A 14,819-nucleotide genomic window follows, 5' to 3' on the forward strand; every position below is an offset into this window, starting at 1 on the left:
CCCGTGACAGACACCTTAAGTGGCACTCTTGTTGCAATTTCCCCACTTCATATTCTGCTCATATATATCTGATGCATTTGCCCCTGAAGAGTGGAATAAACCCACGCAACGCGTAGGGTTTATTTGACACATTGCATTTTCATTACATGGTTCAACTAGTACAGATTTCATGTTTATACTCTGTCCTGGAGGTGATCCATGTCATCTAGGATGGCTGCTACATATTTGTCTACACACACAAATCCCCGTGCTGGCTCTCGTGCACGCAATGACGTGTAGCTGTCGGCGATTGCACCCGTTGGCCACACACATCGGGTCCCCGCCGTGCAGCAGGTGGGCGCATGCCCTCTGCCGGCTCTTAAAGGAGAAGCCATACCTGTATAGGGTTTGGCTCAGGAGAGCCATTCTGCAGCAGTATATCTACGTGAGACGGTCAGGAACAGGTTATCCCTTCCTCCAGGTCTTTTATGAATAAATTAAATAGGATTGGTCCCAGGACAGAACCCTGGGGGACCCCACATTCCACCCCTGACAATTCTGAGTACTCCCCATTTATCACTACCCTCTGAACTTGCCCCTGTGGCCAGTTTTCAATCCATGTACTCACCCTATGGTCTAACAATCTTATCATCTGAGGTTGCTAGCTAGATTTGGACTACAGTTTCCTCTCCCCTCATCTCCATACTAGGGAGGAGGTGTTCTGTAGTTCAAAGGAACTGGGCAAGCTGGTTTCAGTGCTTGAGAATTCAATGCTGCAGAGAGCACAGGAAGTTATCATCTCGCTGATTTTTTTTTGTAAGATCAATAGCTATTTTTCTTATTTATCTAAAATAAATACAAACTGTTTTCAATGGTATATTTAACAAATCAAAAGAGAACTAAGAACTAATAACTGAAGTGTGCTATTAGAGTTTACATATACTTAACCACTTGCCGACCGCCGCACGACGATATACGTCGACAGAATGGCACGGGCAGGCATATGGGCGTATATATACGTCCCTGCCTTCCCGCGGGTGGGGGGCCCGAACGGGCCCCCCCCGGTGCCTGCGGCGGTCGGTATTCGTTCGGGAGCGATCCGGGATGAGGGGGCGGCCATTCATTCATGGCCACCCCCTCGCGATCGCTCCCGACGAATGGAAATGCTCCGTGACATCACTTCCTCTCCTGTAATGTAAACACAGGAGAGGAAGTGATGTAATCTCTCCTCCGTGTCGGTATTTTTCGTTCCGACACCGAGGAGAGAGGATCGGTGAGTTGCACCAACACGACACTACACAGTAGAACATGCCAGGCACACTCACACCCCCCCCGATCACCCCCCCAATTACCCCTGCCCCCCAGTCACAGTGACACCAATGTCATTTTTTTTTTTTTGCATTGGTGTCATTTGTGACTGTAATAACTGTTAGGGCAGTTAGGGTTAGCCCCCTTTAGTTCTAATGTACCCCCGTAACCCCCCAATAAAGGTTTAACCCCGTGATCACCCCCCGTCGCCAGTGTCACTTAGGCTGGGTTCACATTCCAGCGGTTTATGAGAACGAATGTGATTCGCACCGCACTGCAGTGCAAATCACATCCGATCTCTGTGCGATTCGAGTTCAGCCATACAGATAGTATGGCTGAATTTGCGCCGCACCCGCCGCAAATTCGCACGGGACCCTTTTTTTGGTCCGCAGCAGAATCGGATCGCATGGGTGTTCACACCATGCGATCCGAGTTTGCAGATCGCACTGCGATATGCCAACTGATCTGGGGGTGTCATTAACATTTCACTGACACTCCCAGCAGTTCGCATAGGGCAGTGTGAACTGCCGCCGGGAGGCATGCGATGCGGGAACCCGCCGCGGATTCGTGGCGTTCCTGCATCGCTCCAGTGTGAACCCAGCCTAATAAGCGATCATTTTTCTGATCGCTGTATTAGTGTCACAGGTGACGCTAGTTAGGCAGGTAGGTATTTAGGTTCGCCGCAGCTTTTTATAGCGCCAGGGACCCCCATATACTACCGCATAAAGCCCCCTGATTGCCCCCTAGTTAACCCTTTCACCAGTGATCACCATATAACTGTTACAGGTGACGCTGGTTGGTTAGTTATTTTTTTATAGTTTCAGGGCACCCGCCATTTATTACCTAATAAAGGTTTAACCCCCTGATCACCCGGCGGGTGTCATTTGTGACTGTAATAACTGTTAGGGCAGTTAGGGTTAGCCCCCTTTAGTTCTAAGGTACCCCCCTAACCCCCCCCAATAAAGGTTTAACCCCGTGATCACCCCCCGTCGCCAGTGTCACTAAGGCTGGGTTCACATTGCAGCGGTTTATGAGAACGGATGTGATTCGCACCGCACTGCAGTGCAAATCACATCCGATCTCTGTGCGATTCGAGTTCAGCCATACAGATAGTATGGCTGAATTCGTGTCGCACCCGCCGCAAACTCGCACGGGACCCTTTTTTTGGTCCGCAGCAGAATCGGATCGCATGGGTGTTCACACCATGCGATCCGAGTTTGCAGATCGCACTGCGATATGCCAACTGATCTGGGGGTGTCATTAACATTTCACTGACACTCCCAGCAGTTCGCATAGGGCAGTGTGAACTGCCGCCGGGAGGCATGCGATGCGGGAACCCGCCGCGGATTCGTGGCGTTCCCGCATCGCTCCAGTGTGAACCCAGCCTAATAAGCGATCGTTTTTCTGATCGCTGTATTAGTGTCACAGGTGACGCTAGTTAGGCAGGTAGGTATTTAGGTTCGCCGCAGCTTTTTATAGCGCCAGGGACCCCCATATACTACCACATAAAGCCCCCTGATTGCCCCCTAGTTAACCCTTTCACCAGTGATCACCATATAACTGTTACAGGTGACGCTGGTTGGTTAGTTATTTTTTTTTAGTTTCAGGGCACCCGCCATTTATTACCTAGTCTCACTAGTGTACCCCTAAATTTAGGGGTGTCTACTTTCCAAAATGGGGTCATTTGGGGGGGGTTTGTGCCATCTTGGCATTTTATGGCCTTCAAAACTGTAACGCCCTTAGAAAGCCTGAAGGCGGTGCTTGGTTTTCGGGGCCCCGTACGCGGCTAGGCTCCCAAAAAGTCCCACATATGTGGTATCCCCGTACTCAGGAGAAGCAGCAGAATTTATTTTGGGGTGTCATTTCACATATGCCCATGGCATGCGTGAGCAATATATCATTTAGTGGCAACTTTGTTAAAAAAAAAAAAAAAAAAAAAGTTTGTAATTTTCCCGCAACTTGTGGCAAAATATTAAATATTCCATGGACTCAACATGCCTCTCAGCAAATAGCTTGGGTTGTCTACTTTCTAAAATGGGTTCATTTGTGGGGGGTTTGTGCCATCTTGGCATTTTATGGCCTTCAAAACTGTAATAGGTAGTGAGGAGTGAAGTCAAATATTTACGCCCTTAGAAAACCTGAAGGCGGTTCTTGGATTTCGGGGCCCCGTACGCGGCTAGGCTCCCAAAAAATCCCACACATGTGGTATCCCCGTACTCAGGAGAAGCAGCAGAATTTATTTTGGGGTGTCATTTTACATATGCCCATGGCATGTGTGAGCAATATATCATTTAGTGACAACTTTGTGGAAAATTTTTTTAAAAAAAATAAAGTTTGTAATTTTCCCGCAACTTGTGGCAAAATATAAAATATTCCATGGACTCAACATGCCTCTCAGCAAATAGCTTGGGGTGTCTACTTTCTAAAATGGGGTCATTTGTGGGGGTTTTGTGCCATCTTGGCATTTTATGGCCTTCAAAACTGTAATAGGTAGTGAGAAGTGAAATCAAAAATTTACGCCCTTAGAAAGCCTGAAGGCGGTGCTTGGTTTTCGGGGCCCCGTACGCGGCTAGGCTCCCAAAAAGTCCCACATATGTGGTATCCCCGTACTCAGGAGAAGCAGCAGAATTTATTTTTGGGTGTCATTTCACATATTCCCATAGCATGTGTGAGCAATATATCATTTAGTGACAACTTTGTGTAAAAAAAAATAAAAATTTTTTTTTTTGTCATTATTCAATCGCTTGAGGCAAAAAAATAAAATATTCAATGGGCTCAACATGCCACTTATCAATTTCCTTAGGGGGTCTACTTTCCAAAATGGGGTCATTTGGGGGGGGTTTGTACTGCCCTGCCATTTTAGCACCTCAAGAAATTAGATAGGCAGTCGTAAACTAAAAGCTGCGTAAATTCCAGAAAACGTACCTTAGTTTGTAGATGTGACAACTTTTGCGCAAACCAATAAATATACAGTTATTGACTTTTTTTTTACCAAAGACATGTGGCTGAATACATTTTGGCCTAAATGTATGACTAAAATTGAGTTTATTGGATTTTTCTAATAACAAAAAGTAGAAAATATAATTTTTTTTCAAAATTTGCGGTCTTTTTACGTTTATATCGCAAAAAAAAAAAATCGCAGAGGCAATCAAATACCATCAAAAGAAAGCTCTATTTGTGGGAAGAGAAGGACGCAAATTTTGTTTGGGTACAACATCGCATGACCGCGCAATTACCAGTTAAAGCAGCGCAGTGCCAAATTGTAAAAAGACCTCTGGTCATTGACCAGCAAAATGGTCCGGTCTGAAAGTGGTTAAGTTATATAAATATAGGGCATAGAAATGGGATCCTAAAATTAAGATTTTTGCATTTAGAATGAGAAATTTTGATTTCTAAAAGTGGATTTCATGAGCAAAAAGAGACAGCTTGTGTTACGTATAGCATGACAAACTCATTTTGTCATGGAATATTCTGAATGCTGAAAATGACAGAAGGCAGTAAACATATACATTGCATTAAGACTGTATTGGTACAGCAATGATAAATGGTCCTTTAGTTCTGTAAAATAGTTTTATAAAAAATGATCCAAACTTACCATACAACAAAGGATCAAAAGCAAAACCGTTCCTGCTATTACTCCCAGGCAGACAAGTATGATACCCCAGCTAGCCAAATCCTCATATTCACTTGCCACTAAAATATCAATAAACTAAATTAGCATAAATAAAGAAGAGTGGTAAAAAGAGATGAGAGACATACCGTACATACAGAGACTCAGAAGATACATAGGCATGGAGCCAAAACGTTGCAGGAAAAGTTAGAATAGAAAATGAAAACAGTTGATTGGAAAAAAATATGATCAATTAAAGAAGAACTATAGGCAAAACCCCTGCCAGATTTTTTTTCGCCATCTGAGTCCCATTTCAGAGATTTTGCTTCACTTCTTGTCCTATAGCCAAACAGGAAGTGAGAGGAAATTCCTGCAAATTAAGGAAATTCCTTGGGGACCCCCAGGTCACAGAACTAGTGTCCCCTTTGGAAGATTTCACCTCTATTACTTTTCTGGGGACAACCTCAAATTTGGGATTTTCTTTTAATTTCACTTTCATTGATAATGTTAAACAATACAAATAGAGAGAGTGAATCTCCCTAATGGGGCCACAGACAGCAATAAAAACTGACAGGCTGTCTAATCCCTCTTCACTCCAAAACAAAAAAATAAATAAATAAATGTTTGCCTTTAGTTATACTTTAAATATGAAATCCAAGCATACATAAAAAAAAATAATTTAATACAATTGTGGTTCCACTTCAAAAATTATTAAATGCTTTTTTAAATGTAACTACAGTTAGATGTCTGTTTATACAGTAGAACATTCATTGGATGAATGTCACACACCTTCATGCAGGTTGCACAAATTCTGGTCATAGTTTCAGTAATAGATTCATTCCTTTGATCATCACCGCCATTAACTGCCCATGATGTGTTATTGTTTCCTGAAACACCTCATTGAAAAAATATACCCCATTTTGGCCACCGATGGAACTGACAATCATAAGAATTAATCTATTACAGAAATTACGGCCAAATAGGCCAGAACTTCGGGAAGAGGTGGACAGTGCTGGACCATACTGGAATAAGGATTAGGGTAAGTAATAAAGCCTCTTCAACTACCTCTTAATAGCAAGCATTTAACCCTTGCAGTATGGGGGAGCCCCAATGCAAGGATATTTCTGTGTTCCAGCCCAGAGTTCTGTTTTATCACAGACCATACATGGACTTGTAGTGCTAAGGAAGAGAAGACGTGTCTAGCAAGATCTGTTTACTTTAAGGACTAAGTTCACCTTTTCATGCAGAATTTCATTTTTCATGATAAATGGAAACCATTTGTAATGTCTTTTGTGCCCAAGCCATCCCAATGTACGTATCTCTCACGTGCCTAGCCTGTGGCAGCTTTGAATCTGCACCTCTCTGTTAAAAAAATAAATAAATACATCTTAGCCCATAACTTCCTGTATCAACCTGTGACCATCTAGGATGCTTTAAATCCCATCAGACACTGTCTTACTGCATCACGGATTAAGGCCTGTTTTATCTCTCTGGACCACACTTCCCTCATTACTATACCACCTCTTTTCTAATTTCCACGCACTTTCTTACTTCTTCCTTCAAGGTGTCCATAAACGGTACAATCACTAGGCTGCCCTACAAGTGCACAACGTAGCTCATGAGACATTTTGGCGTGCTGCCATTTGATTGTTTTCTTTACAGTGCGCATTTGTCATATGTTTTCCATGCGGCACAATGCATGCTTGCTTCCGTGTTTGAGTTCCCGTTAACAATTAATAGGAGCCAAAACATTTTAGGTTTATAAGGTGGCCATATACTATACAATCTGATTTCTGTGCAATCTTCTTTAGATTTACCAAAATTATATAATAGGAAGACACATCTATCTACCCAATCACCCCGTATACAATCAGGTAGGCCTTTGCACTACATAGTTGATGATAGATCTAAAAGAGATTGTGCAATCAGATTGTATATTGTTTTACAGATCCAGGGACACACTTCTCCTGTTTTCAATACTACAGCTATGCTCCACATAGGCTGTTATGTAATCGCTCAGCTCCTGCACACTCTGCTAAATGAACGAGCCATACAAAAAGAAGGTAAGGCACAAAATTATAGGAAGACATTATAGGAAGACTCTGGCAATGTATTCAGGGAGAACAGTGCTTACTGACAATGTCTGCATGTAACTACAGAGCTGGAGGGGGAAGGCAGTGCAGGGTGTGTTTTAATGAGGTTTGCTACTAAAGTACTTTCTTCAAATGGTTTTCACCTCCCAAAGGAGATGATACTAGGAAGTCATGGAGGTGTTTTCCATAGGAGAAACTGGAGGCTGAGGTAAATCTGCCCTAGACCATAGAAAAAGCTTTTTATTTTCTGAGGTACAATAATGATATATTGGCATGTAGGGAAGCTGGAATTTAGAAAAAAAGTGAACTTAACTGTTAACGCCTTCCTCAACACTAATCCTGGAGCTAAGCCTAATCCTCACTATTCAGTAGCCTCATGCGAGTCCCTCCACTGGGCAGTAAGGCTCTAATGATGGACTATAAAATAGCAGGGAAGAGTTTAGTTGCAATATGGGCAGAGATTATCTTATAGTCAATACCAAATTTGAAGCTTAGGTATAATGGGATTGAGGGACTTTCCAGGGCCACAAAGAAATCTACTTTAACTTTAATTTAAAATAGATGTATTATATATTGTACACATATATAAACCTTTACCTGGTGGCATTGTTATATTTGTAGGCAATGAAGTGTTGACTGCGATAAGGACAATCGTAATATTTCCTATATGATATGCAGTTGTTCCATTTACAGGGGCTGTAGCATTAATACTGATTGTCCCAGGTTTGGTGGTGTTTGGGATTAGACTGCTGGTCACTAGTCCTCTGGTTGTTTTCGTAATAGTAGATGAGCTTTCAGTGATAGTAACATGTCTTCTTATTGTTGTTGTGCTGACTGTTGCATTGACCACCCTCTCTGTTGTTTTGTTGGAAATAATTAAACCTATGTGACTAGATAATGTTATTAAAGGTTTGCTTGTTGTATCTTCTGATGACGTTGCTTCTCCTTTTTGAATGGCGAATGTAGAAGCTTTGCCAGCTGTTTGGTTAGTGATATTTGTAGTTGAACCCGTAGTTATGTCTTTTGCAGCTCCTATGCCTGGAACAGTTGCCTTGCTAATTGATATAGTAACACTACTTGCTGTTGTTGTTTTAGATGCTACTACAGTAGTTTTACCAGTGACACTCACAGAGTCTACTTTTTTGGTTGAGACCTCCCCAACTGCAACAGCATCTGTCGTGCTGTGCAAAGTCACATTTTTCTCAGGTTGCATTGTTAACCCTTTTATAAGTTCCAAGGTGCTCCGTGGTATCGATTTTGTAGTTGTAGTTTGTGTTGTTGTTGATGTTTTTTCCATTATAGCTGTTTTTGTTTCAGTTGGAAAAACTTTTTTGGTCACTTGAAAACTTGAGGAAGGTAAAAAAACTTTAGTAACCTCGGTGCTTGGCTCAGCTGTAACTTTTGTTAGTGGAGATGTTTGCACTACTGTTGAATCGGTGGTATGCATTGCCATTTTAGTCTCTGAGAAGTTTCCTTTCTTCACAGCTGGCTCTGTTTGCTGGACGTGAGGTATTTTTGAGGAACCTGCTAAAACACTTGTAGCCATTTTTACGAGGGCTTTTAAAGTTGTTGCCTGCTTTGCAGATATTGTATTTTCAGTAGATATGGGAATGTCTGCAACAAAAGTTGGAGTTGTTGTAGTTGACAGCCCTCTTGTTGAACTACTTGTAGGAATTGTTGACCTCACTACTGCAGTAGGAGTTGTGAATGCCTCAAGCACTTGTGTTGTCGTTGCTTGTTTGCTTTCAGTAGTTGATTTTGATGTTATGATGGATTCAGCAGTGTGTATTGGCAATGTAGTGTTGATTGGTGGTGCTGGTGTTACAGTGTCAGTTGACAGCTGTATGGTAGTAATTTCACTTGAAAAAGGTCCTTTAGGTTCAGTGGTTGTGGATTTGTATATCTCTGTGGTAAACATTTCTGTAGGGTGTGCTTCCAAAGTAGCATTGGTTATAGGTGCTGACATTGAAGTTCCAGCTGTAGGTGGTGCTTTTGATTTAACAGATAGAATTTTGGTTGTTTTTACTGTTGTAATGTATTCTGTCGAAGAAGCTACTTTAGTAGTACTAATTGTTGGTGGCATTGAAGCAGTGTCAGGGGCTAATGATGAGGTAGTTTTATCAGTGGTAAAAGGCATTATAGATGTTGTAAGTAAAGTTTCAGCTATTTTTGAAGCTGTATTTGACTCTGCTGTATGTGATATTGTGGTAGTATTGGTTGTTGCTTCTAATGTAGTAGTTTCAGGTGTAATGAGGGTTTTAAGTGTAGTGGCTTTACTCACTACTGCTTTTGTAATAGACTCAACAGTTTGCCCTCCTTTAGTACCGCTGGTTGTCGATGTTGATGTAGATGTGTCTGGTGTGGTAGTAGTTGCAATTGTTATTTCAGTGGATTTAATATCTGTTGCTTTTGCTGTTGAAATTGATTCAAAAGTTTGCAACATCTTAGTAGTTTTAGTTGTTGGTGCCATTGCTGTTGTAGTATTTTTAAACGTGGTCTGTGTTTTGGGTTCAGTAGTCATGTATTCAGTTGTCTTCAGTGCTTTACTAAATTCAGTGGTTTGTGCTTCTATAGTAGTATTGGATGACAGTGCTGATGTAGGAGTGACAGTTGCCAGCACTGTCGTAGTATTTCCTGCTGTCGGAACTAATTCAGGTTTGCTAGATTTGACTGACTCTGTTGCAGTTGATTCAGACGATTGTACTTTTATAGTTGTTGGTATAATTGTGTCACTGCCAGCTGTCAATCTTGGTGTTGTTGTGCCAGCTATGTGAGCTTCTTTTGAAGTAAGTATTGGAGTCTTATAGGTAGTCACCGTAGTGGATCTTGGTAATATTGTGGTTATTTTATCAGGATGTATTTTTAGAGTTGTTTCAGTTTCTCCCTTTGATATCATTCCTGTAGTTGCCTCTGTAGTTATTCCCATGGTAAAATTTGCTGTTAAAATCGACACATCCAATCCTCTGGTACCTTTCTCTGGCATGGTTATTGTCGGTTGTGCTATCGTACTAATAACACTAATTGTATCACCTTTGCTTTCTGTGCTCATGCTTGCTGTTACTGTTTCTGTTTGAGTACTTGTTATTATTGTTGTATTTGCCTCAGTCAAAGGTGTCATTTGATATGATAGAGCTCCAGTGGTAGTTCTTGTGTGTTCCATTGTGGCAGCTCCTTTTTCGACTTTTGTAATTTTTACACTTTCCGCAATTGTCGTTCCTGTTATTTCTTTTGTTATGTCTTTGATGGATTTTTCGGTTGTTGTTTTTCCTGGAACAGTCGTGCTTTTTGTAATATTTATCAATCTTTCTTTTGCTGATCCTAAATGTGATGCAGGTGATGCTAAAATGTCATCTCTCACAGTCATACCTATTTTTTTCATCGCTGTAGTAGAGCTTACATCTGCCGTTGTACTCTTTATTGTTGTAGGCTCTTTGTACTCTCCTGTAGCTGATGAATTTGTAACTTCTTTATGTGAACTAAATGTTGCTTTAATGGAAACTGTTATCTTTTCTGTTGTGCCTTGTGTTGTGGAACCTTCTTTACTTGGAGTCACTACTTCATTAGAGGGTTTTGAATCGGTAAATATCATTGTTTCTGATGTCCTCTGACTAGGTTCATATAGCATTGTAAATTCTTTTGCTCTGCTCATTCCTTCTTGAGTTGTTTGATTTTCAGAAGTTGTTTCTTGTGTTGCTTTTATAGATATTGTTTTAGCTAATTGAGAGCCAACAGTAACATTTGTAGTTGCTGCCGTAAATGTTAACGTACCTTTAGATGTTCCAATAGTTCCTGAAAATGTTTCCATAGATACTCTTACTGGTGTTGTAGAGGTTGGAGCCCCTGTAAGCTCTTTGGTTGCAGGTGGACTTGTAGCTCTGAAAGGTTTGTCAGTAAAGGGTGTATTTGTCTCTACATCTGCACTTATTGTACTATCCTGTTTTGTCCCAGTATTTACTGGTGTTTTAAGATCAGTGGTGGCAGCTAAAGCTTGGGCTGTTGTAAATGAGGTTGATAAAGTTGATGTTCCTTTATATTCTGTTTGCAAATCTACAACCATTGTGCCTGTTGCCTCACTAATATCCCTATTGGTTGGAATCATACTTGTTGGTCCAGTTAGAACCTCTGTTGAAAGTATTGTGATGGTATTTACAGTAGTCTCTACTTGTTTCTCTGTTGTTTCTTTGAATGGGTTTGTTGTAAGATCACTCACACTTTCACTAGTGATTGTAAATGGTTTGGTAATGTGTCCTTTTGATGACTGTGTAGTCGTTGGCAATGTGGTTTCTAAATCTGTTCTATAGGATTGCTCTTGCAAAGTGGTGAATTCTGTAAATTGATTTGGACTGATTACCTCTTTTCTTTTACTTTGCGTTGTTTCATCTTTTGTGGTCACTGTAAGACTGATCTCTTTATGTTGTGAAATTGGTTCAGTTGCACCTTTTGTTATAGAACTTGTAACTGTTTTTTCTGTAGCTGGCGTACTCTCTGACTCTGTAGCACTTTCTGGTGTTGATGTCATAAAAGCTTGTACCGTTGCTGCAACAGTATTATTTTCAGAGGTGGGGGCTGTCGTTAGTCCAGCGTCTGCTTGTGTTCCTGGTGTTCCTGGTGTTGTGGCCTGAAGTGGTGGTATAGTAAGTTTAGTCATAAATAGATGTGAAGATGTACTACCTATACTTCTACCTGCTAAAATTGTTGCAGCATCTGTAGATGTTGAAATCACTGTTTCTTTCGTTTTTCCAGCCTCTTCTGCCACTGTAGACCATAAGGAAGAAACCTCAGATGTCATGGTTGCTGGCAGCGTATTGGGGTCTAAAGAACTACTTACAGAAGAGGAATCATTTTTAGTTGTGAAATCGGTGGATGTTAGGTTAGTCTCAGCTGTGCTACCTACAGTTGGTCCTATATAGGATGTAGTTACAACATCACTGACTGCTGTTAAAGCTTTTATAGTCATTTTTGTATCAGATGTAGCAGCTGTTAATAAACTTGTTGACTCTTCTACAGAGGTGGCTACAGTGACCTTTGTTACATCTGTTGACACAGTACTTGCTGAGGTCGACATATTCCTGACATGGGTGTCTGATGTAAGTTTTGTACTTTGTGTATTTTGTGTTTTAAAATCTTCTGTGACTCTTTGGGTTGTTGCAGAATCTATAGATGTTTGTGATTCCTCTTTAATTGTTACCGTTGTAGATAATGTTGTTTCTTCTTTTGATTTTACTGTATCTTCAGTTCCTCCTACCACAGATGTCCATGGTTTTGCTATTGAAGATGTCCCTGTACTTGGCATGGTTGAAGCATCTATGGAAGTTGCTGTAGTTGTTTCTTTGGATGTAAGAGCTGTAGTTTTGCTGTCAATGGTGGAATATAGAACTGTTGATGCAGCTTCTGTATAGTTTCCTAATGATATTGGGGTTGTAGTGCCCAAAAATGAGGTAACAGACTTGGTAGCTTTGTCTGTTGTTGCAGAATGTATTGATGTAGCTGAGCTTTCTGTAGCAATTCCTGTGGTAACCAGTGCAACAGGTTTGGTTGCTGCTGAGGTTTTACCCTCTGTAACTCTCTCTATTGTAGAGGTAACAGCTGATGAACTTTCTTTCAATTTTCCACTAGTAGATGTCCATGAAGATGGTGTTGTCACATCTTGCAAGGTGTTAAGTACAATGGATGAATGTAAAAAATTGAAAGGAATACATTACTACAAATGAACAATTCTTACAGATATAATATTCACAATACATTTTTCTCTAGACTTGCAAAGCCAGTCAACTTCATATCACCATATTGTTAAAGTATAACAATTTATTTTCCATGAGTTTGTATTATTTTAAGAAAACACAGAGAATTACAGGGAATTATTTAAGATAAAGGCTCAGGTAAGACACAATAAAAGAACTGAAGAAAAAAACTTGTGCATAAAGAACAGCACACTCTGTCATGAAAAAAGAGCTCTACACAGCAAAATTCTTTATAGAAACCCTACATATTTCACCCAGTTGGCTTCATTGTGTGTGGGGGGGCAGGGGCTATGCTAAGTCGTTGCAATATCAGTATAAAATAAATCCTATCAGGATAACTACAATATATATACATACTGTATTCCACATATTATAACCAGAAGGAAGTAAGACCTTGAATTTGAGTCTCAAAAGCATTCAGAATAAGCATTTGATTAACAAAAGAAGGAATGAAAGAAGACATGGAGTAAAGAAAAAAGAAGGTGAGATGAGAGAGTATTAAAGGAGCTAGTTCAGACATGCCCTAACAGGTGGCCCCCTCCAGGGTTGGACCACACACTCCATCGCCGTCCCACCATTTGCATTGCAAATATCAAGGATGTCAAGGATCCCAGATTTGATCAAATTTGGATTGTCTATGTAGTAAAATACTAGCCAGTTTCTCATGGATCATAATCCATGAAACTTTGTTTTTGGTAGCAGCTATTGAACAACAGAGGATTTCCATGCCTTAGCGATTTTCCAAAAAATATTAAGAATATCAGTGTCTGGGTATGTATAGATACATCTACTGCTGGTTCATTCAAGACCATCACCCTTGCATTCTTAGGCATGTTACTATGGTATAAATGAGCATTGATATTCCAATCCAAAACCACTTAACCTTGGCACGTGTCCACCAAACGTTGAACATGATGCTCTCCTGTCTGCAATCACACAAGCAGAAGGAGGAGGAAAGAAGAACAACTTTAAACCAGTTATCTCATCACTAAATGTTATACACTACTCATGAACTTATTAAAGGCTATGGATAATATTTAAACCCTTTCCTCTTACTGATGGATTTAGGAAATGTAAACAAATTTATATCAACATAGATGTTATCAACAAATTATATATTTCTTATTATCTCTTCCATATAATACAACATAATCTATACAGTGTAATATGTTACTCTTTTCTGGTTATGTTAACTGAAATTGTAAAAAATGGTATTAGTAGCATTGGATTACTTACTTATGTATTTGGTGAAGATTTCCCTCTACACAAAAGAAAAAAAAAGTTTAGGTCTAGACATAACACTTTATAGTAACATAACAAAGTAGATGTGACTATTCCTATAGAGATACCTAGAAAATCTGCTTTTATTGTACTGAAAAAAAATGTAAAACAAATCCCAGATTTTTAGATTGTCTTTTTGCTCCTGAGATATCACCAAGTGCTTTGTACCCAGGAACAGAGTCAGGTGAAGCTGAATATGAATCGCTGCATTAAGGAGGTTAAACACCATTTAGCTAAATGTGTGTGGCTGTCTGCTTATAGCACTATTGTGATCTTCACTAATTATGTTCACAGAACACAGCTAAATTTCAGATGCCAAATCTGAACCCCATTTAAGTCAGTGGAAGCTGAATGTTGGAAAAAAAAAAAATCAGTACAAACAATGGCCGTTTTCCAGACTAATAAGAAATAGATTGCCAAACAAATTGTATGGGGTCATTAGGACTTGCCAAAAGCTGTGTCTGTCTCTATCGACTATTTTATTTTTTATTTTTTTTGTGAATGAGTATGGTTATTATGTAACCCTTGCTCATTCACACAGGGGCATTATCTGGGAGCTGATAAGCCCATCCAACCACAGAACTGCACAACCACTGGGGCAGGGCTGTGGGGAAGAGGTCCTTGTCTCCATCAGCATGCTGCAGGCTGACCCACCCCTTTCCTGGCCTGCATGCTCAGATATGGGTCTGCTGTCGATTTTTAGGGGGGACCCTATGTCAGGATAGTCATGCCAGTGGAAAAGATAGCTCCTTTGGACAGACTTCTGTGCAAAGGGTGTTCCCTGTCATGCTTGCAGGAACTGGACAC

The 14,819-nt window shown here is 40.5% G+C and overlaps 1 protein-coding gene across 1 annotated transcript in view; it reads right to left on the minus strand.

The window, feature by feature from the left end:
* LOC143979627 (uncharacterized) overlaps nucleotides 1-14,819 on the minus strand; it is a 61,738-nt gene that overhangs the window by 6,385 nt on the left and 40,534 nt on the right. Inside the window, exons 4-6 of the mRNA XM_077478947.1 lie at nucleotides 13,968-13,992; nucleotides 7,588-12,636; nucleotides 4,883-4,980 (exon numbers count right to left, since the gene is read on the minus strand). Of these exons, the coding sequence (XP_077335073.1) occupies nucleotides 4,883-4,980; nucleotides 7,588-12,636; nucleotides 13,968-13,992 (5,172 nt within the window). The remainder of the gene's footprint in view (nucleotides 1-4,882; nucleotides 4,981-7,587; nucleotides 12,637-13,967; nucleotides 13,993-14,819) is intronic.

Source organism: Lithobates pipiens, unplaced genomic scaffold (genome assembly GCF_037356315.1).
Source record: "Lithobates pipiens isolate NorthernLeopardFrog02 unplaced genomic scaffold, aLitPip1_a1.2 Scaffold_1, whole genome shotgun sequence".
Classification (NCBI taxonomy): Eukaryota; Metazoa; Chordata; class Amphibia; order Anura; family Ranidae; genus Lithobates; species Lithobates pipiens.